Source organism: Centrocercus urophasianus, unplaced genomic scaffold, assembly GCF_019232065.1.
Source record: "Centrocercus urophasianus isolate 14NV4802_14NV808 unplaced genomic scaffold, USGS_Curo_1.0 seq_16, whole genome shotgun sequence".
NCBI lineage: Eukaryota > Metazoa > Chordata > Aves > Galliformes > Phasianidae > Centrocercus > Centrocercus urophasianus.
The window spans coordinates 7,418,901-7,441,933 of record NW_024884711.1 but is presented as its reverse complement, the minus strand read 5'-3'; the positions used below and the strand labels follow the sequence as shown (position 1 = coordinate 7,441,933).

The 23,033-nt window shown below is 43.5% G+C and overlaps 1 protein-coding gene across 2 annotated transcripts in view; it reads left to right on the top strand.

Annotated features, from left to right (window-relative positions):
• Nucleotides 1–23,033, top strand: part of SH3BP5 (SH3 domain binding protein 5) — a 61,956-nt gene that overhangs the window by 1,899 nt on the left and 37,024 nt on the right. The window contains exons 1-2 of one of the 2 annotated variants that reach the window (XM_042816702.1): nt 17,577–17,657; nt 18,629–18,691. In XM_042816702.1, the coding sequence (XP_042672636.1) occupies nt 17,577–17,657; nt 18,629–18,691 (144 nt within the window). Of the gene's footprint in view, nt 1–17,576; nt 17,658–18,628; nt 18,692–23,033 lie in introns of those variants that run through there. The other variant, XM_042816703.1, reaches the window with a different exon arrangement.

Sequence of the window (23,033 nt, the reverse complement as noted above, 5' to 3'; positions counted from 1 at the left end):
GAAGATGTTGAAAATAACAAAGTTTGTGAGCACTGGGCAAGTATTCTGGATATTTCTTCCACAGTGAACATGTTGGCTTATTAAATTGCTTTGTAAAATAACACAAGCCCAAGTTTGATAGTTAAATACAAAAACTTGCGTATCTGCTTCATAACAAAATACATTTATCTTCACAGGCATGCACAGTGTAGGTGGGTTGACATATTATTGGCAATCACTGTGCTACTTGCCAACTGGTACTACACATGTAACGTGCAATACGTGTGGGTTTGGATTTGATGGGGTGTGTGTGTGTGTGGCAGTGCTGAAAGGCAGAGTCAGCCCTGCAAGAGGCTGCCCTCCCATTCTCCCCGCTCCCAGCACCATTAGCACAGCTTGTACTCCTTTTTGATAAACTGAAGTTGGAAAAAAAAGACTGCTCTGCAGGCAAAGTCTCATTCTTATCCAAGATGGAGCTGGTGCTGCCATGTGCAACTGTTGTTCCATGGAGGGATTTAATAGAGGTGTTCATGTGGCACTTGGGGATGTGGCTCAGTACATGAGCATCCAACCTTCGGGTTTGTCCAGGCTGCTCTGAGTGAGGAGGAATTGTCATGGGCTGCATATAAAATATACCATGTAGTTAAAGTATGTAACTATAACAAAACTTAAAATATTTTTTTTAATTAAAACATAAAGAGCAACAAAAACAAAATAGTGGGTTATTTGACATTGTTTTTGTGACACTAATGCATCAGTCTGGTTTGGTGGCTCTGGCTGCAACTCTCAGTCAGCTCCTAAGATGTCCATCAGAGATTTTTTTTTGATGGCGTTTTACTCTTCCTGTGATTCATCCTTGAAAACAGTCATTTACAGATGTACGTACAGCCAAAAAGCAATGCCATGCATAAGGTGTGATAGCAAAGCAAGGGGTGCATTCCCTTTGGTCAAATGAGGCTTATAAAGGTCTGGTAAAGAGACATGATCAGTTAGTTGAGTTGAATGTCTGATTGCAGCTTTACACGTTCTATTTGAAAATTAGTAAGTAATGTATTCATGTCAACTGGGCAAGGGATCACAACTCTGGCAAAAAATTGATGATTTTTTTTTCCCCAGCATTCTTCAAACCTATTCTCAAATTCCTTTTTGAAAACAGCACAGCTGCATATCTTCCACTATTCACAGGACCGTGTTCAGTCAGCGTATCAAAATGCACACCATTATCTGGTGAAACTTGTGTCAGCACTGTCCTGTGCCCTCCCAGTGCCAGCCCAGGCAGTGTGGATCACACACTGCTGTGTGGTTGCTCTTGAGCCAGGCCAGGCTGCTTGGTGGGCAGAGCCCCGTGATGGCACGGGGTGGGGGGCAGCAAACTTAGTAACAAAATAGTTTGAAGAATATACAAAGCTTTTACAGCTGTCCTTTTCTGAACTACCTTCAGAAAGTTTATTCTGAAACCTGTTCATCCAGGAGAAGGGTAGATGAGGAGGGATCTTACCAGCTCTTACAAAGCACTAAATGGTGGGAGTTGTGTGGATGGAGCCAGGCTCTTCTCGTTGATGTGTAATGATAGGATAAGGAGTGATGGCCTAAAACTAGAATACAGGAAATTCCATGCAAATATGAGGAAGAACTTCTGTACATGAGGGTAACAGAACACCGAAACAGGCTCCCTGGAGGGGTTGTGGAGTCTCCTTCTCTGGAGGTATTTGAGACCCATGTGAAAGCTTTTCTGTGTGACCCGCTACAGGGAACCTGCTTCAGCAGGGGCATGGACTGGATGATCCCCAGAGGACCCTTCCAAGCCCTATGATTCAATGACCAGCTGGTTTCAGTATCTAAATGCTCAACTGACATTCAGCAGTCCGGAATGCTCTATTATATCCGTTAGGACCTGTCTCGTTTTGTCATCTCTTGTCTGGATGAATATTATATGCTTACTGTAAGATGAATATGCAGGCATGCGCAGATTTTATTTTTTTTTCCCCTGCTGTGCTCCGTCAGATGCAGTTTGAGCAAAGGAATGGCATTTGGGATTTTGTTCGCAAGATGGCAGTAGTCACTAACCACCGCACTACGTTACTTTTAACCCTAGTGCTCAGCTGTTGTCCCGGCATTTAGTGCAGTGTAGGAATGGTTATATATGGTTATATATGGACTAGACAGCCTGAGTCTTTTATGTGGTTAAGTCATCTTTTTCTCTAATTAAATAGCTCCTGGATCTTCAGGAAGGAAAGTAAGGGTATTTAAAGAAAACATAGTATTTTGGCAATGCTTGTTATTGAGAAAGATTGTTCTTAGAATGTGAGGGAGGCTAAAGTGAAATACTATCAGCTGATAATAGCAGCTGGGATCCTAATTACCTCTACCTACAAGGCAGTGATTTGTTGCATTGACAATTTGCAGGTTGTTCCTGTAGAATCTGATTCCTACTAAACTGTTGCCGTAGAAACTGCAGTGATTTAAGATAACAGCTTTCAAAGCTTTGAAGTGCAGTGCCTTAATGAGATATTTTATCAACTTCTGAAAGATATTAGACAAATCTCTGTATGAATTGTTCCTGTTTTCTTTCTACAGCCATCAGAACTAAGTGAGCTGCAGGGGGCCAGAGAGGTTGTGTCTCTTTCATTATTTACTGTGCTGAACTCAGCTATAGTGTCACTTGCCATTTTGCAGTTTCTGCTACTGTAGTAATCCCTATTTTGTCTCCAGCAAACCTCACTTAAATGAAATTTTATTCCATGCTTCCTTTTACCTCTTGCTGGCTTTACATCTCACTTTAAACACTGTGTTCAGTGTAATTGTTACTAGGCAGCACAAATAAGCTATGTGTAATGCTGCCTAACCCACATTTTAAGCAACAGTAATTCTTCTGGATATTTAATATCTGAATTATTGTAAACACTAATCTGTCACTGCAGAAATGTAATTGGTTTGAAAAAGGAAAAAAAAGAGAAGCAGCTTTTCTCTGTGCCTGTCTTGCAACATTCATGGGTAGACAGTAATAAGTAATAAGACAAGGGTGAATGGTTTTAAACTAAAAAGGGGAATATTTAGGTTAGATGTCAGGGGAAATTTTTTCACTGAGAGGGTGGTGAAGCAGTGGCACAGCTGCCCATAGAAACTGTGGGCCCTGTCCCTGAAGGCTCTCAAGGCTGGGTTGGATGGGGCTCTGGGCAGCCTGATGCAGTGACTGATCTAGTGGTTGGCAATCCTGCCCGTATCAGAGTGGCTGGAACTAGGTAATTTTCGAGTTCCCTTCCAACTCAAGCCATTCTATGATTTTATGCATGTTCATGTATATGTACAGACTGGGAGAGCAGCAGAACAAGAGGTAAAGCCAGCTGAGAGGGTGCTGGTGTAGTTGGGCTGGTCTTAAGGGATTCCTGTTCAGGTTAACTCAGGCTGCTAGAATGTCACAGAGCTGTAGCACTATGGAGCTTCCCTGTTTGGATCAGGCTTGTGTTCAGCCTTGGCGTCTCTTTTTAGTAGGCTGTGAAGCAGTACCGGAGAAGGGATGTTGAGTTGGATCTGGACTGCGGCGTTCCTGTTGCCAGATTGCTCTTGTCATTGCCTACAGCTTGGAGCAAGCAACCTGCAAGAGTGAAGGATGAAACCTGCTTTCCCCTGTGCTTGCACCATGCTAGCTACTAAGTGCCAACAGCCATAGAGCCCTGCAAGAGTGATGCTAAAGCTGTCCTCTGCCCTTTATTTAACAGGTTGTACCATCCTGGCATATACTCGCTGAGGCTGCATCCAAAACAGTTGTGGTCAGCACTGGTATCCCAGCCTTCATTATGTAGCCCCTTCAGTACTCCCTGGCACCAGGCAAGGCAGTGGAATGGATGACAATGTGTACCCCTGATGTCCTTTTCTGACAGTGCTTTGCTCAGATCCTAGCATCACAGTCCTGTTCCTAGCGTGAAACTGGGAACAAAAGGCAAGTAACTGGAGGCCTACAGAGTGGTTGCTCTCTCCTCTTTTCACAGAAATTGAATGGAAGCATGACTGTTCTGTGTTGTAACTAATCAATGGTTGCAGCTGCCTCTGGGACTGTGCTGGGGTATTGTACCCTTGAGAAACTGTGGCAAAAGCAGTTGGAGTTGGATGCAGTGCAGTGGCTCACGTGGTTCCAGGCTAAGAAATTAGGGCTCATTCACTTGGTAGAGGTGGATGTGGCCAGGCTCCTTAGCCATGTGTGACTTGTTCAGCAGATGGTACCTGGAGTGTAATGGATTAAGAAAATATTCTGAGTGGGAAAAATGGCACAGTTAAAAATACCACTGCAGCTGATGTTTTCTGGAAGAGAAGAGGCCAACTGACAGGGTCTTTTATGAAGGCTGTGGGTACTGGCCAAAACAAAGACAATCATGAGATATATAAATATATATATATATTTTTTTTCTGGCGATAGTTCAGAATCTAACTAGCTTAAAGCTGGTCAGGATTTCTTGATTTAAAAATTTTTGGGTTTTTTTTTTTTTTTTTTTTTTTTTTTTTTTTTAACTGTAACACTGATATTTCGCCAAACTGTGCCATGTTGAATGGCTGTCTTCAGCACTCATAGTTTTGAAGCTGTCCTAGATATAATGCACATAAAGTGTATCTTGGATAGTGCAGACAAGAGCATGTGCATAAGCATTTGCAGGATAGAGATCTAAGTCAGTAGGTGTGTTAGAAATACCCAGAAGAGATATCTGCTCATCTCAGAAACCACACAGTGCTGCAAACTTGAAAGCAAACTGCGTGGCAGATAAAAGCAGAATCTTCTGAACATCCCTTTTATTTTTACGGCATGTAAAGCGGTGATGAAACCTCTTAACTACATCTTTTGGAAGAAAAAGTAGTTGTTTTAAAACTCAGATTTTGTTACTGTCTCTGCATTTATATTTCCCCTTCACAGGTGTTTCTGTGGTATCCCTGTGCACACTCCCATTGCAACCTTCCATTTCAGTGCTCAAGGCAGGGGTGCAGCAGCAGAGGCATGGCTCTGGGTCAGGCTGCAGCAAGCACCAGCACAGGCATCTCGCCTCTGCTTTGAAACAGGTATTGGGGTTGCTGCAGCCAGCAGCCCCTATTCAAACCATGTAAATTTGTGAAAATATGAATTTAAAATGCCTAGCTGAAAATGTGATTAATAGGGAACTGTTTCAGTATGCTTACTAAATGATTCTGATGTAAAGTATTCTTACAGTTCCAAGAATAACCTTCCTTTAGATAGCTTAAGACCCCTTCCTGTTCCTGTTCTACTTTTTTTTTTTCTTTTTTCTAGTAGCTTCTCACTGTTAACTATTGAATAAAGCTTTCTTACAGAAAGTGTTACTGTTTTTCTACTGAATAGAAGAATCAGTGTTCTTTGTTGTGAAATCAGACTGTAGATGAGTAACTCCTGAAAGCTTAAAGTTTATCTCATGCATGAGAATACAAATTCAGGTCAGGAGTCCAATTGCCAAAGTTTTTCTCTATGTGTGTTTATATTTAAAGCTAAAGGTTAGGATTGTGGAGAAGTAGAGTATGAACCAATAAAAGTCCCAGTGAGCTCTGATTTTGGCATTCTTCTCCACTGTCCAGGATCCTAAAGTTTTGCATATTTTCAAGCCAGCTATTTGCTTTGCCTGTAGTCAAGTTGTCACATCTGTTAAAACAGTCGTTCCACCAAAGCCTGATTATGGTGATTTTTAAAATCAGATTATGTAAGTGAAGTCTGAGTTATCTGTTCTCATCAGGATAAAAAGCAGCACTCTTTCTGTGGAGGAGTTAATCTGATTATGAGCACTTGGGTACCAATTAGGAACAAACTCTCACTGTAAAAGCACAATGAAGAGGGGGTGGGAAGCTGTACGTCTAAAGGTAGAAGGGAGTTGGCATAATATTTTTTTTTTCAGTTGTGTTCACACCATATGCATCAGAGTATACTGTGCCTTGAATGCAGGCTTCTGGGTGTGGGGAATATGCCCCTGAGAAGAACTCATCATCAATGAAAGGGCAGTACACCACTATGAGATACCATTAACTGTTAGTGCAATGTATTTCTTGCAGACTGAGATGTGATGTGTCTCAAGCACGCACTGTTGTGTTGCCTGAAGGTAAAGGTGAGAGGCCCTGGGATAGTTTTTGGAGCTATTGGAACTCTTGCTTGATGGTGGTTTTTTGTTTGTTTGTTTGTTTGTTTTATTTATTATTTTTTATTATTTTTTTTTTTTAATCAGTAGCTTTGTTCCACAGCTCTTCCTCCATCTTGCAGCTAGAAGCAGTCTCGTGCCTAGCTGCATGATGCAGCCACTGAAGTCCTGCATGCTGAACTACAAGGTGATGGAAGATCCACCCAAGGGTGTTCAGGAAGCTGGTGGATGCAATTGCCAAGCTGCTTTCCACCATCTATTAGCAGTCCTGGTCAATGGGAGAGGTCCCAGATGACTGGAGGCTTGCCAATATGACACTCAGATTGGAAAAACTTCTCTGAAAGAGTGGTTGGGCACTGGCACAGGCTGCCCAGGGAATCACTGTTCCTGGAGGTTTTCAAGCAATGTGTAGGTGTGATACTTAGGGACATTAGTGGGTAATATTGGTGGTAGGTTGACAGTTGGACTGGATGGTCTTAGAGGTCTTATCCATCTTCAATGCTCCTGTGATTCTAAGATGCCTTCAGCCTCATGCCTGTGGACTCAGACAGTATGTAAGGGGCTCTGCAGCAGCTGTCCATGGGTGCACACCTGTACTTGAGGAAACACAGGAATTTGAGCTCACTGTTCCCTTCTTTAAGGTGTGTGTGCCTGTGCAAAGAGGATTGCACTATGTGATATGATTTTTCACACAATGGCATGTCTTTGCTAAGCCCCTTGCTTCTGTACCACATCACTGTCCTGCTGCTGACAAGGCTGTGGGCAGTTCCTTGCCATCCAAGAGTGACTCAAAGAAAGGGTCACTGCACACTCATCCTCTGTAGCCCTTCTGGCTCCAGCTGGGAAGGGGCTCAGCCCTCTCCAGCTCAGTCAGCTCTACTGATGTGCATGAGTGGCGGATATAATCCATTACTGATAGTGCTCCCAGGGGGGTGATGGGCATCCAGATGCTATTACTGCAGGCAGGGAATAGGAATCTGCAGTACTGTCCTTAATCTGTATCTCTGTTATGCTGTGCTGGAGTAAAAAAGTGAAGCAGCATCTTGCCTCGTCTTGCTTCTGCTGGTATTTACTCATGGATGTGACAAGCTGTCATTTTCTAGTTTGTGTGCTAAGTAACACCTAATCTCCCTCCCCCTGCTGCAACCTTGCCAGTGTGTTTGCTCCTTGCAGATATAGATTAATGTTCGTTTCCATAACAGATGTCACAGTGATTGTGTGGAATCTGCTTGGGGACATGATGATAATTGAACTGTTTGCAGGGAAGGGGAGGTGAATGCATTGGTATTTTCTGCTTCTGCTACAATACTACAGCTTTGTGTTTCAGATCCTTGATTCACTTTTCACTTCCCATTTTGCAGGAGGAGGAGGCAAGGCTCTCAATTGTTTTCAGTGCTTCAAAGATTCTATAGAACCAAATATACATAACAAGAGTATCTCATCCTAACAAACAACATAGGTCTCTTCTGATTTCTGCTAGGAGATTCTGAATGTCTGAGCAGTGCCATATAGTGCAAGCTGCTATTTCTAAGCTGTTTTAGGCAAGGCTGGATGAGATGTACTGACATGTCATCAAGAGAATGTTTTCTGTGTTAACTTAAAGTGTTTAGGAACTGATTTTACATTCAGCACCATTATGCATCGACTGTTTTTTGATATTTAGATGCAAGGGAGAATCTGTGAATAGAAATGAATCCTATTGTTATTTGAAATAAAGTTTAATTAAAAGTAGGCTCCTCTTGCTCAGAATTTTGCAGAGAATGCCAGTCTTTTCTTTCACTTCTCAATCCAATTTGCATGGAAAAATGTTTCTCTGCTGAGGAACAGACTGGAGAAGGTTTGGTGCTCTTGTAATAACCCCAGGGCACCACTTCCCCCTTTGGTTAATTATACAGCTGCTGCAAAATAATACAGGTGCCAAATTCAAGAAGAATCAGGCAGTTATTAAGCTGCACACATTGCTGCTGCTGTGCTATTGTTTGATAACTGTAAATTTGTTGCTGTGATTTGCAGTTTCCAGTTTGTGTGTACGTTTGCCTATATATCCTTTCAAGAGGTCCCAGCTGTCCATCATTTTCTGTCATTACAAGTGGATGCTTCTCTGTCTCTGGTTGGCTCCTGCCAAGCCTGCCCTCCTTTAATAAAGTTAACGTCAGTGGAGCTTGCCATCTTTGACTGTTTTGATACCTTTGGCACAAGGGAAGTACTGTTTCCTCCTTCTGTAAGATTACACTGCATTAAAACTGCTCTGTATGTGAAGATTAGCACACTGCTGGGTATCTGTTTTTCTCCCCTGCTCTTTTGAAGGAATTACTGCTCCAAAAGGGCACTTGTGAGGGGAGAACTGTGCTGCAGAATGGCTGACGTTGGCTTTGTTCCTTTTGCTCTCTGCAGAGTGCCTGTGTCTGATAATCAATTGCATCTCCTGCTGTTTGGAGAGGGTGTTCCTGTCCTTGCATCTCACTGAAGATCTCCAGTGCTCTGCACTGAACACTGATGCACTGCTGCAGTTGCTGTTATAGGGGCTCCACTTCATTCTGCTTGCTGGGCAGCAGCACAAATAGCAGACTGGATTAGAATAACTTTCATCCCCTTGCATCAGGACTGCATTTACACTCTTGACAACAGTTCTGCCTCAGCAATCTCAGAGATAAGCCTACTGGGTCTCAAGGGTGCTCAGTACACTGAACTCTCTCCTGGGATTGTGCCCAGGAAGGGAGATCAATCTTTCTGGTTGAGTTGCTCGTGAGAATAGCTGCATGTCAATTATGTTCTCAGAATATTTTGTGATATGTGAATCCTTCTGCAAACAAGGACTAGATGATGCTCACACACGTGTTCAATGCAAAAACTTTCAATTACTTTCCTTCTTACCTGCGTTTTTTGGCAGGTGTGAAATGAAGCCAGGATGAAGCACTTCAAAAAAGACAGTCTAGACAAAAGGCTAAGCAAGAATTAAAGAAATATTCTTAAACCTAAATCTGGGATCTACATTTTCTTGGTAGAAGGAGAAAATCTGAAACAGTCCAGCTTATAGTGAGACCAGAAGCATGTGGTACAGTTATTTGCAATCTGATGATTTTAAAAATCGTTTATCCTGATTATAGGGCTCCTCATCTGGTGGAGATCTGACCCATGCTCTGACACAAAGCTTTGAAATCCTCATTGCTCCTGGCTCCTGTGTATCCATACTGTGCTTTCCAGACATAATGTCGAGCTGCAGAGGCAGTAGTCCTCAGAAGTTCCCAAAGCAGTGGGCAGTTTTGCTTTCACTTTGGCAGAGCTTATGCTATGTCTTTTCTCTGCTGCCTCCCTTTCCCTGTGGGTGGCTGGGGGGGCATCTAACAGCCTCTGGTTTAAGGCTGTCCTGAGAAGCAGTGGAGAGATCTGTGTCTGATGGAGGAAAGTCAGTTTGAGGACTGGGTTGCCATGCTTGTAGGGTACTGCTGAGATCATGTTTATGGTGGAAGGTTGAAGTGTGAGGAAGTGAACAAGAGACGGGGTAAAATGGGGATGTGGCAGGAGAAATCTCAACTGCGAAGAGCAAGTAGAAAATTCTGCCTCTAAGAGAAGGGTTTCCAAGTTATAAAGTTGAGGAGGTCAGAAGAAGAAGAAAAGAGAATGGAAGGACAGGGACAAATAAAGGAAAACATTTTGATGATACTTGAGGTGGTGGGAACAAGGGACAGTGGTAACCTTGTAGAGCTGCTTAAAGGCAGGGTTAGTGAGTGTTAGGAAAATGTTCTGCACAAGAGAAGAGTGAGCACAGCCCCAACTGCTAGAGTTCAAAGAACATTTGGACAATGCTCTCAGACACTAGGTTTAAGTTTTGGTGGTCCTGCGTGGAGCCAGGGGTTGGACCTATTGATTCTTGTTGGTCCCTTCCACCTTGGGATGTTCTTTCTGTAAGAGAGAATGCAGATCATCATTGCCTCTTACCTTGAAGTATAGCATTGAGTGCTGAAACAGAATCTGCTTCACTCCTACACACAATGTGCTCAGTTGCTTGATTTTTATGTAATGAGAAGCACTGAAGACTGTGATTCTGTCAGGTGGTAGGTTGAGGGCAGAAACCTCACTGTTAACGATGGAGAGAGGGCAAAGATTCTTTGTACATGTGAATCAGTTTACTGTTATGAAGGTGATAGGGATTGTTGTATCTGAGTATTTCAGTGGCTTTTGGATTTCCATACGTATCTGGAAGGAAGGAGACACTTGAGGGGTGGACCCTGGGAATCTTGTAGACCTGAAAATCAAATTTTCACTGACAAGTGTTTCTGTATCTTGATACTTTATAAAATAAGGCTGTAATGAGCCTATGAAGAATACTAAAGTGGGTGGTAGGAAAAACATTTCTTGTTTCTCCTGTCGCTGCTTAAGGGTCAGCCCAATTGGGTTAGGAAGCAAAGAGACTGCAAAGAACTTTTGATACCTTGTTAATTGGGTTTGGCTGTGGAAAGGCTGTGCTTATCCTTGGGCTGCCCAGTTGCTTTTCTCTTGGCTGCTGACCCTTCCCCACAACTCAGAAGTAGGAGTTCTCCTGATTGGTTGCCAGTCCCTGACTTTTATTTCTATAGACAAACCCTGTTTTTTTTTCCTTCTCTTTTTGCTTATCAGTTGGTTGTGATAATAACAAGGTCCCAAATCTCTCTGCCTTTCTGTAGCTATCTGGGCTACTCAGCTATCTGGAAGTTTATTTTCAGTATTTCTGTGGTTATCTGGGCCACCTTGTACTTGAAATATCTCTGCTGCTTCCTTATTTTTAAACAATTAGCACCACGAAGATGTGGGATTTGTAAAGAAAAACAACGAATAAGCTTCCCTGGATAGCTGATACCTGAATGACTGCTCAATGCTGAGCTGGAAGACTACTCTGTGTACTCTGTGCTGAGTGCATGAAGCAGCCATCCCGTGTAAGGGCTGAGTTGACAAAGCTGTTAGCAACCATTTGTGCGTCTCACAGACATACACTAGCCATGTGAATATGCAGAACCTGACCTGCTGATCTTTCCTACTTAGCATTTTAGTTTTGCCCTTGCATTTTCATGTTGCCACTTTGCAGGGATTTCTGTATTAATCTATCAGTGTTACATTTCAGTATCGTGAGCAGTGTGAGCTGGTGGCAATTCCCAGTGAAGGAATGTTATCCTTTAAATCCATCAGTGACGTACCTACTAATATAGTTCAGTAGGTACAAATACTTAATTAGTCTGAACACTGAGCAAAGTACTGGAAAAATGAATGTGGCTAATGTTGTTTGGGCAATATAGGTCCTTCTTTAAATCAGTGTTTTAATGTGGTTTGCATGTATGACTAAGAACAAAGAATAAAAGATGAGGTGGGTGCTTTTTGTACCAAATAGCAATGTTGTATCTGCCTCACTGAAGAAGCATTATCAGGTTATTGGGCTGGGTGGAGGAGAATGGCTCTTGCATCTCATGTTGGCTCTCACAAGGCACCTCTTGTCTAAAGTTCTATTCTGCATACAAATGTACACCTTTGCACTTGATCTGTCCCCATTGAAACTGATGGGAGGCTATTTAACGAGAATAGCAGATGGCAGGGCAGGGAATATGTTCAACTCAATAGAATGCAGTGTAGAGTTTTCCCTGTTAAAGTATAAAACATTGTAAAGAGGATTTTCTATGTATCTGGTGCTGAATGACAAGTAAGGGTGTCTCATGTTACTGTGCTATTTCCTAAACCTGTAAAAGCAGCACACTTTGTACTTTGTGCAGTTGGGCAGCGGGCCTCCTTTTCTTCTCTGGAGGCGCAGTGTTATTGTGATGGTGGTTTCCAGTGGGAAATTCCACACCACCCACCTGGCCATGGACAGACTGGGTGAGAAGAAAGTCCTGTGGTGGAGGTGATTCTCTACGAAACTGCAGCAAGCATCTATCGAGCTATTAGTCATGTACTGTATATTTAGTAACGCTTATGCAAATTTTATATAAATATATATTTACTCACACTCTGTATAAAGCATCATCCAGATCAGGTTTCATGGTAATTAGAAAAGTAGCTAATACAAAGGGATACAAAGGTATATCCAGTATAAATTGATCAAGAAGGTAATTGTGTTAACATATATTTAGCTGCTTTTTTTTTTTTTTTTTTTTTTTTTTTTTAAGTTTCTAGGCTAAGCATGGCTAGAAAGTAGACTGTACCTCTTTAAATCAGCCTCCCTTCTTTGTAGCCTTGAATGACTAGAGGGTATTTTTATTCATCCTTAAGTGATGCTTCTTAAAAAGAAGTGAACTAAATGGCGTTTTGGGATGTAGCATTTTCTTTAAATACATTCCTTGTAGGTGGAATAGCACTTGTGTGTGTGTGTGTGCCATAGATGCTCAAGCCCCATTAATGTATCTTTGTGTTCACTGTTTGCGTGAAGTGAAGTTCGTAAGGTGATTGCATCATAATGTGCTGCTGTAAAAAAAGAATGCTGGATTTTTAGCGCTTCCTAAAATGCAGAGTGAGATCATGCTGCAAAGGTTGGAAATATAGAACTGTGATAATTTGATTGAGAAAAAGCCAGACCACTTCTGAAGTGTTTAAATTCCTTGGATACACAGAGTATTAAAACCTTCAGTAAATGCAGCCTGTATCTTCAAGTATAAAGCATGGGCTTAGCCTCTTATCAGTGAGATTTAAGTCTTGGAGAACCAGATCTTTAAATGTACTGGGGTTGTGGGCGAGATCCTACTTAGTGCTTAAAAAATGTTTCCAACATGCACAATATACTTCTGAGAAGTAGCAAAGCATATGGGGCTTGAAAGCTGGTAGAGCAGTGTCTTTGCTGCAGTTCAGAAGAGAGAGATGGTGACTTTGTTTTATGTGAGAACTCTCTGGGCTAAACTAATACATGGTGTAATGTTGTCAAAGTTAGTGTGTATAATTAGTAAAGCAGTCTTCAGGATTAGTTCAGTTTCTAGCAGTTACTTAGAGGATTTTATGCCCATAAGTGTATTTTGAGAGCCAAGTTGGATGTACTTTGTTAGAATTGGACTGTTTATACTTCTGTGTTTATTTGATGGTAGTTTACTTAAATTGCAATGATGCTTCAATATTTGAGACCAATGGGAAATGAGCCTCTGGCATCATAACCAACAGAAGCTGAAGAATTATCAGAGCAGAACCACTTTTCCAATCCCCTTGAGAAAACAGAGGCAATATTCTGTAAGCAAGGCAGTGTCTTAGTAATTTTTCTCCACAGGGTTTTCCAGGAACCACGAATGTGTCTTCAGTAATCAGATATGAGCCAATTAGTCCTGAACTTTGCTCAATATGTTATCTGTGTTCAAAAAGGAGATAGTAAAACTTGTTTCTGAGGAAGGAGATGCAGCTTTGATTTGTGTTTTAAGCTCTTCCCTCTAGTGCTTGGGCAGAAGCAAGCTTTGAGGACAGTATAAGCACAAATTTGAATGTAAGATAGGCTAGAAAAATACCACACATCAAAACAACAAAATAGCCCATCCCAACCCTTCTTTGAAATCTGTTGGAAACATACCATCATCAGACGTATGTAGAATTTCACTATCCATTCACTTGGATATTTTTTTCCCTGCTAAATTAACTACAGTCATTAATATGTTTTTCCAAGTGGTCCCTCACTGACACATACTTCTTCCCAGCTGATTTTGTTTAAAATGTGACTTCTGTTTCCCCAGTGTCTAATCAGCTGATGTAATACCTAGTCTACGAAACATCCTTCAGAACAAGGGAGAAAATTCTCCATACTCCTCCCATGCTGAAGTTTCCTGCTCTTCCCTGCCAACTGCTGCCTTTACTCTGTGGGACCAAAAAACGGGGTTATCTAGCAGCTTCCCCTGAAAGCCAGACTGCTGTTTGGCCAGAGTGGCCCTCACCCAAAGGTTTCTGTGTTCCACATCTAGCATTAATGATAAAGATTGTGCCCCTGTGTTGCACAACACAGAAGCATTGCCTGGTGTGATTAAAGCAGTTGTTTAAGTGAGTTGGACCGTGGCTCTCCCTGTACTGGTGCTTTTCAGATGAGCTGTACCACCTCCAAAGTAACTTGTGTTGAGCCACAGCCTGGCCTCATCATTCGGTGCTGGTCCTCCGCTGTGGCTGCTCTGGAATCCATCAGTGAAAGAGAGCTCTGTTCCTTCCTGCCCCAACCTTGCTTGATAGTTAAACACTGAGTGCTTCAGACCAGGGCTTGAAATATTGATGTAGGAGAAAGTGCGCAGGCTGCCTTGGTCAAACCCATGCAGGCTTTACTCAGCTGCCTTTGTGCATGGTGGGCCAGTGAGGGAAGTGAAAAGGTCAGCATGACTGGCTGTCTTTTTTCGGGGGAAGTTTCTTACTTTTGACACATCATGTAGGAGATTTGCTGGGATGAGATGACTCATGACTATGAAAGCAATACCCAAATGCCATCATCTGCAGATGATGTCTTGTGCTGTATTGGCTTAAGTGGAGCATGGACCCTGCCTACATGCTGTGCGGGAGGGCTGCTCGCACAATCCTGGGGCTCTATGCCCATTGCATGAGACAGTGGTTTCAGTCAAAGCTAATTCATGGCGAACAGAGAAAACCAATGATGCAAATAACATTATTGAGTCTTTTATTGATATTCGTGCATTCTGAGTGGTCTCCCTTTCTCTTTAAATTCCTCCCTCAAGGCCATTTTTCTGTTTATGCCTTAGTGATGTCAAATTTGTGATCGGTGCATTCTTCAGCAATTTTTTGAAAATGAATCTCCTTGATGCACTAGTCTGATACAAACCAATCTCAGCAGCCTCGGGGCTGCATGTGAGCTTTCGGAGCCACAGGGAAAGGGGCTCTGCATTCATACCATCTCTTGCACAAAGCCAAGCTGTGCGGGCAGCTCTCCCAGTACACTAACTCCAAGCACAAAAGAGGAGAGAAACAGCTTGCTCTGACACAATGGTAGCAGATTGATAGATTTGGCTTGATTTTATTTGAGTTCTGATAATCTCTGGGGCTATCACAGTGGCAATGGAAGAATGGGATCCTCGCTCAGACATGAGAAATCCCTTGGGAAGAGCACAGCCCATGTAGGAACATTTTGGTGCCTCAGTAGCAAGCAGTGCTTTTTGTGTGATGGCTCAGACCACCCAGGTCTTGGAGAAACGGAACAAAGCTACCCTAGCTCTTCTACACGGCTGTGTTTTCCACAGTAGGATTGCCAGCATTAACCCTTCCATAAGCTTCTTTGTGGTTTCTAGGATGGCTAGAGCTTTGGATGTTGAACCACATGAGCCACATGAGAGAGCCTGGGACTCTGGAGCTCTGCATTGTTTGTACACATTGAATTCCCTTAATGGCAATCAGTAAAAACGAGCCACTTGGGTCTGGTGATGTTTTATTTTTCTTTACATGGTTTCTTTTGCTGTGAGAAATGAAGATGTGAACAGCCCATCTGCATTTTTGCAACACCTCCTCTTTTCCTTGATTATTTTGGTTTGATGGTGTCACTTTGTATGTTTATAATCTTTTCAAATGTTTGTGCCACTCTCTTCTTCCTCTCTACATTGCTTTTTTTTTTCAGTTGCTTTCATAGAAGCACAGAATCAAAGAATCATTTGAGTTGGAAGGGACCGTTGGAGGTCATCTAGTCCAACTCACCTGCAATGAGCAGAGATGCCTACAAGCTCCATCAGGTGCTCAGAGCCCTGTCCAGCCTGAACTTGAATGTCATCAGGGATGGCACATCCACCACATCTCTGGGCAACCTGTGCCAGTGCCTCACTGCTCTTAATGTGAAAAACTTCCTTATATCCAATCTAAATCTCCACTCTTTGAGTTTGAAACCATTTCCCCTTTGTCCTATCACAACAGACTGTGTTAAGAGCCTGTCCCCTTCCTTCTTACAAGCCTCTTCAGATATGAAATGGCTGCTCTCAGGTCTCCCCAGAGCCTTCTCTTCTTCAGGCTGAACAGCCCCAGATCTCTCATCCTGTCCTCACAGGGAGTTGTTCCATCCCTGGGATCATCTTTGTGGACCTCCTCTGGGTGTGCTCTGACAGGTTCATGTCTCTCTTCTATGATGCATTCCACATCTGGACACAGTGCTCCAGGTGAGGCCTCACCAGTGCAGAGCAGAGGGGCAGGATCACCTCTCTCACTCTGCTTTCCATGCTTCTTTTGATGCAGTCTAGTATACAGTTTGAGCTGGGAGGGCACATTGCTGCCTCGTGTCCAGCTTCCCACCCACCAGTACCCTCAGGTCCTTCCAGGGAGGACTGTGCTCCATCCGTACATCCCTCAGCTTGCATTGATAGTGGGGGTTGCTATGACCCAGGTGCAAGACTTGGATTTGTTGAACCTCATGGAGTTCACCTGGGCCCACTGCTCAAATTAGTCTGGGTGGCATCCCATCTCTTAGACTTTAGTTTATTTAGAAGAGCCTGAATACTTTTTTCCCCCTCCTTTGTCACCTTAGGAACATGAATTTTTCTCCTCTTGTGCTTTGCTGTGGGGTTTTTTTTGTTTTTGTTTTTGTTTTTGTTTTTGTTTTTGTTTTTTAATTTTCCATCTGTCAAAGGAAGCACTGTCACCAAGAATAAGAGCTATTTATTTATTTATTTATTTTTGTTGTTGTTGTCTCTGGGGAATCTTCTAAAATCACATAATCATAGACTATCCCAAGTTGGAAAGGACCCATAAGGGTCATCTACTCCAATTCCTAGCTCTGCAGAGAACCACCCCCAAATCACACCATACATCTGAGAGTAACAGAGATTGGATTAAATTAAGAAGTGATACTTTCAAGGCAGAGATGTTCCCCACTGATCTGAAATGAGCTGTCATCCACCAAAGGGAAGGAGGACTATTAATCTCTGTACGGGTTTTACTTTGAGAAGGGAAGAGAAGCCTCTTGTTTAAAACGGCATTTCCCCCCAGAAGGGATCCCAGCCGGGCCTGAGGAAAGCTTGAGGAGGAGCTGCTGGGGCCCAGCACTTCTGCAAGGGGCTGCTTTGTACGGGAAACGCACGGACGTGCAGTCAGGATGCCTGTCCTGCAGCACCCAGTCGGAACAACCGTTTCTTGCTCAGCTGCCACGCCATAGGAATCTGGTTGTCGTTTGTTGGAAGCACACAATTTTTCTTGCCTTTTCTTTCCCGCAAGTTCACCAGCAGAGCCTGCAGAAAGAGGAGAGAAATAAAAGAAGGGGGCAAAAGGAGCAGTGCGAGGTGTGGTTGGTTTCCCTAGCTCCTCAAATCGCTCATCTCGGCTCCGCGCAGTGGACGTGCGTGGGCCTGCTGTGCCCGGCGGGGCAGGGAGGAACGACAAAATAAAAATAACATAAAATAAAGGGCATAAAAATAAAGGAAAGAATTGGGAAATATCCTTTTCCCTTCCTTCTCCAGGCACAAAGGGCCGGGGGGGGCCGCGGGCAGGGAGGGGTTTCCCCGGAGGCGGGGCCACGCCGAGGTGGCCGCCGAGCGGCAGCCGGAGCGGAGCGGGCAGCGGCGGGCGGGAGCCGCCATGGAGCCGGGGGGCAGGCGCGGCCGTGCCGCCGAGGAGGCCCCGCGGCCCGAGGAGGAGGAGGTGGATCCCCGCATCCAGGTGAGGGAGCCCCGGCCGCGCCCTTCCCGCGCGCGGGGAGGACGCGGCGCTATTCGCGAGCAGCTCGGGGCGGCTCTTTGTCGGCGTGCGGCCCCCTGCCCGGCTGCCGTCGGCCGTGACCTTGGCTGCGGAGCGGGGCCGGCACCCCGAAACGCGGGGACGGGAACGGGGTGCGGGAGGAGATGGCGTGCCGTTTTAGTTTTTGTTTAGGAGAAGCTGTAATGGCAGCTGGCGTTTCCCTTGTGTCAGTGCCGTTCGGGAGGCTTTTTATTCTGTCGCGTTTTCACAGATGAATTTTTTCTCTCCCAAAGCAAACCGCGACCTGCTGCGTGCCGCGGGCACGGCGGGTATTTTTGGGTCTGGCTCCGCGGCTCGTCGCAGCTGGCCGTGAGGAGCCCCGCGGAGTGGGGGAGGGCTCCTCTACTTTTACCTCCAGTACGTGTTTATTCAGAGGATTTAATACCTTTGCTTTTGCTGTTAGAGATCAAAATGTTGGCTCGAAGGCAGGCTTAATAAACATCGTCATCTGTCCCTCTGACTGGTTGTATTTGAGAGAGGCTTGCCAAAATCTAGAGCACGATGTTTTCCTTGTATCTCCTGTGATCAGACCAATGTGATGCTAATTTATTTGGGGGTATCTGTGCAAAGTAGCAGATGCTGGCTACCTTGACGAACAGGACAGAAATTATTGTACTTGACGTTTATTTTTGATTGTGAGCAATAGGCCAGAAAAGGAAATGCACAGCCCTATTAGAATTAAAGCAGTAGAGCTGCTCTGATTATTTTTCTTGTAGGATGCAGAATACAAGACCGGTGGCAAAGTTGTTCAAAGTGCCTCAGGTTTTCCTGTTTTCATTAAATATGTAAGCCGTGGCCCTTGTGAGCTTTCTGTGGGGATGCTAACTGACTGTTCTCAGAAACATTTCCCCCAGATTTCTTCAGACACATTCAGCATTTTCTTTCTTTTTCAGGGGGAGCTGGAAAAGCTCAATCAATCTACAGATGTAATCAATCGGAGGGAGACGGAACTGGAGGTAGGGAATTCATCCTTGTGTTTTCCTTCTGAGTGTGTTTGGGTTTTGTAAGCAACAGAAAGAGGTTTTTGAGCAGGTTCCCTCCTGAACGGTTATCCCAAGTGGTTATTTGGCAGCAAGGAACTGATAATAATCTTGAAAGGTGTGAGTGATGCTGACAGTGTGAAAGCCCTAAGTGGAACAGCCAGCCTCCTCCACTGCCAAAACCCTATTTTTAGGATTTGAAACTAAACTAAGACAAGTCCTGTTTTCATGAGTTGCTCCCTTGGGTTTTGGTTCTTGTGATTTTCGGCAACGAAAGTTTGTTTGGTTAAAAGATCTTTGGTATAAAAATGCCTGCCATGATTTATTTAATTTGTAATTTTTTTTTTTTTTTTTTTTTTTTTTTGCCATTATTTCCCTAACTCAGAAAGTAATGATGGAAAGTTGAAGAACTGAAAGGAAAGACTTTCTACTCAGGGAAAAAAAAGGGTTTTCTAGGCTGTTTAAAAAAACAACAGTATGTTCTGGAGTGGTTGATTTGAGTTTCAGCTTTTCAGCCATTCTTCTGGAAGGCTCAGCACCGTGGATCTAATACTGGCTCAGAATTAATTGGCCCACTTGAGCATTTAAGTGTTCTTTTGTTATCTGCAAAACAAAAGATAAAACCTATGGAAGTCTGGGGTGAAAATATTGTTAGAGGAAAGCTGGCACAATGTTCTACTTTAGATCCTAAATAATTTTGATAACATTGCAGTATTTTGAATACTATATTCAGCTGTTCTATTCAGGTGGACAGGATGCAGCAATCCCTGAGCTTGTGTGGCAGTTTTTCTTCTCTTTACTCTATTTTTTTGTTTCTGGCACGTAGATCATGAATTTATTGGCAAATAAACTTGGCGGAACTGAGGACTATTTGTTATGCAAAATTAAACTATATTTCAGCTGTGAAAAGCACTCTTGTGTCACTAGCTTCATTTGAATTTTAAGATAGAGCTTAAAAAAGCAGTATGCTAGTCGATCTGTTTAGGTGCAACAGTACCAATTAAATGCATTCCGACTCCCCTCAGGAGCAGTACTATATATGTATATATGCACGTACTATATATATATATATATATATATAGCTGTTGTAGATGCAATTTAAATGGACTTAAGACATTTCTAGAGGAATGTTATTTCTGGTTTTATTTTTTTGCAACATATAAGTCCTTGCTCTTATACTGCAGACTGAAAAGGCTCCTTGCCAGAGCTCTTTTATAGGAGAAATCCACAGTTGGGAAGGAGGAGCTGAGACTTTGAAACAGTGATGCCAGTTCCCAAATCTGTGAATGCTGCTGAAGAACATGGGCTTTTGGGAGAGCCATGCTGAATTTGCCTTTGAAGTTTTGACTGCTCCTAGCTGCTTGCCCCTCATGTTGCCCATTTCTTGTTTGTGTTGTTGCTGCTATTGCAAAATGGTTCATTAGATTATGTGCTTTATTTTCCTTCCAAACAATGGAGTTATATTTATCCTGTGCTTCCGTTACTGAAAATACAAAGCAACTAATGTAGTCGTTGACTTTATAATAGTTGATGTTAATGGGAACACAGTATCATTAGGCTATTCACATTAGAGGAAGCTGATACAGAACATCTCGTGGTATTGCCTTGCAGTCCCTTCATTCCCGCTGTGGAATATTTCTTGGATGATCTGAAAAACCAAATGGAGGGTTTGAAGGGAAGGTACATTTCTTTGAAGGAAGTTCAGGAAAAAAACCCCTCATGTTTTCGTGACTTGAAGTACTCTCTAATAAGCAGGAAAAGTAACCCTGTGGCATCTAAATTCTGAGTCTGCTTTGGACTTCCTGCAGCTTTGCACAGCCTCTCCAGCTGGGTTGCTGTGCGTGCCGGCTCTTTCCAGATCCCAGTAACAGGAAAAATGCTGTAGGCGTGATGTGTTTGTAAATCCCATGCTTTCGTTCTCACTGTGCCTCAGGTCTACATCTGCAAAATGGTCATATTTACCCAATAGAAATATTCTAGGGCTAACATCAGTCAGTGCTTCTAAGATTGTGACATTGCACTCTCCCTGTGCAGCCAAAGGCATGTCAGTGTTTTAATGATGTCAAAGATATCGAAGTTGGCTGCTCACAGAGGTGACAGAATGAAGGATCCCATTTAAAGTTGATCAGCTTACCTTCTTAAAACAAATAAAAATTAAGAAAAACCCAACAACCTGCACCCAAACCACCTTGTCAGAGCTGTGATTTATACATGCATGGCATGACTTGAGGAGAAATGTTGAAGTTGGCTAAATCTATTCTTCTTGGTATGAGCACTCATTTTTCGCTCTTCTGGCCTATCCCACAAAAAGCTGAAGGAATATTCTGACCTTAGGGTGCTCACAGGCTGTCCAAGACCTGCAGAGCTGCTAAAGGGCAATGAATGGCTGGTAGTTGTGTTCCCTTAATGTATTGCCTGTTAATGAATCTTTGGCTTCATTTGAAACCTGTTAAGCCACTCTTACTAAGTGCAGCACTGAGCGTTACTGACACAGCAAAGGGATGATAAAGGCCCTCCAGAGAATTGAACACTTGGCTTTCCCCGTGTCCCTGCTTGTGTCTGAAGAGGAGTTGGAAACATCTTGCAGTGGAGATAGAAGCAGGTTTTGACCAAATGCAAGTTAGAGCAGCACCTTGCTATTTCAGTATTTTTCCTGTTTACTGGAAATACATCTGCATGGGAACTCCCATCAGGAGCTGGAAATGCACTTAGCAAATGTGCACAACGTGCCCATCCATCTAACCCCTACACACTGTTGACCAGCTCCTAGAAGCGCAATTCAGCTGAGCAGATCCATCGAGGGAACCTCTGGCAGCATTGCAGGGGGAAAAATGCAGCACATACCATTAAAATTACCAGTGGAATCTCAGCAATCCCGATGTGGTTTTTCTTAGAGCTTTTGTGTTGCTGGAACTTCAAGCCTGCTAGTGTTTGTTAAGGGACAATGATTGCACACAAAAAGTAGAGCTAAGCAGTGCTGCTTTCAGCCATGCTTGTTTAAGTGTGACTTGTCTAGGATCCTTCTTATCTGCTCATCTAGATTCTCTAGTCCCAGTCTGCAAGGCTTCGTGCTCCTTTTAGTCCTGCAGTTGTCCTAAAGGTTACTCTGGGTTGGTGTTGAACAGAGTCACAGAAAAGGACTGTATCTGCTGTGATGTTCTCGCTTGTGAGCTCTGTCAGCATGGGAACCCCTTGCAGAAGGGGAAGGGCTGTCCTTTCCACTTCCCCCTTAATGTACTTGGTTTATGGGGCTGAAGCTTCGAATTTTGACCGTGTCCCATGAAAGAATTTTATTGACTTTTTTTTTTTTTTTTTTTTTTTAAAGATCCACCTCCAGGTTTTAGAAGAGTGGCCTGTCAGCATCAGGAATCTCATTCTGTGCATACTTGAATGGGCTGGGGAAATTTATCTGTAGGGCCATCAGTCACCCCATGCAGTGTTTTCCAGCGTCCTGGCAAAGAGTGTTCAGCAGAAGGAGGAGCAGCTCAGCAGCCCTTCTTCCTGCTGTCTTTGGGAGCAGGATATACATGTGTGATGGATTTGTCCAGCATCAAGAGCTCTTTCCCTGTCTGTGTTATCTGTTTGTTTCCATAGGAAATGGTTTCTACATGGGGATTGGTGTAAGAGTAGTTATTTTGCCTTCTGCTTTTGTCTGGATGAGTAAAGAAGGGCTTCTTCCTTTACTCCTAGTGGTAGGAGCAAATGCCTGCCTGCCTGCATTTGCTGTGTGTATAGTGGGACAGCATACTTGCTCCCACCCCTGCACATTGCTGGTTCTGACCCCAGTGTAAACTCTGTAACAGAGGAAGGCAGGGAGGAATGCTGCCTCCCTCCTGGAAGCACGAAGCTTGTCTCTGGAGAATCCTCATTGCCCATGCACCTCCAGGCTGGTTTAATGGGTTGTCAGAGGTTCTGCACACCAAATTGTCAGGATGGGCATAGGGCAGCCTTTGTAAATGAAATAAAGATGTGCTTGATACTAAGATATTTCATACACAGTTGATGTGCTAGGTTTATTTTAAGAAGAAAGTTGTTTGAGAAGACATGCTTCTTTTGATGGGCTGAAATAGTGATTTGTCTGTCATCTGGCTTCTAATACCAGCTCATCAGTGTTGCTCATCAGAAAGGAAAAATGAGCATGCTGTATCCTCCAGCAGATGCAGGTTAAGTGCGAAACTTCACGTCTTTCCACATTTTGTAACAAAAAAGCAAAATGGGTGTAGAGGTCCGGCTTGCCCCCTACAGCCTTGCTTGGAAAATCTATCATGTGAGAGAAAAGTGCTAAGGATTTTCAGGAGGAAAGGTGACAGAAGCGGAG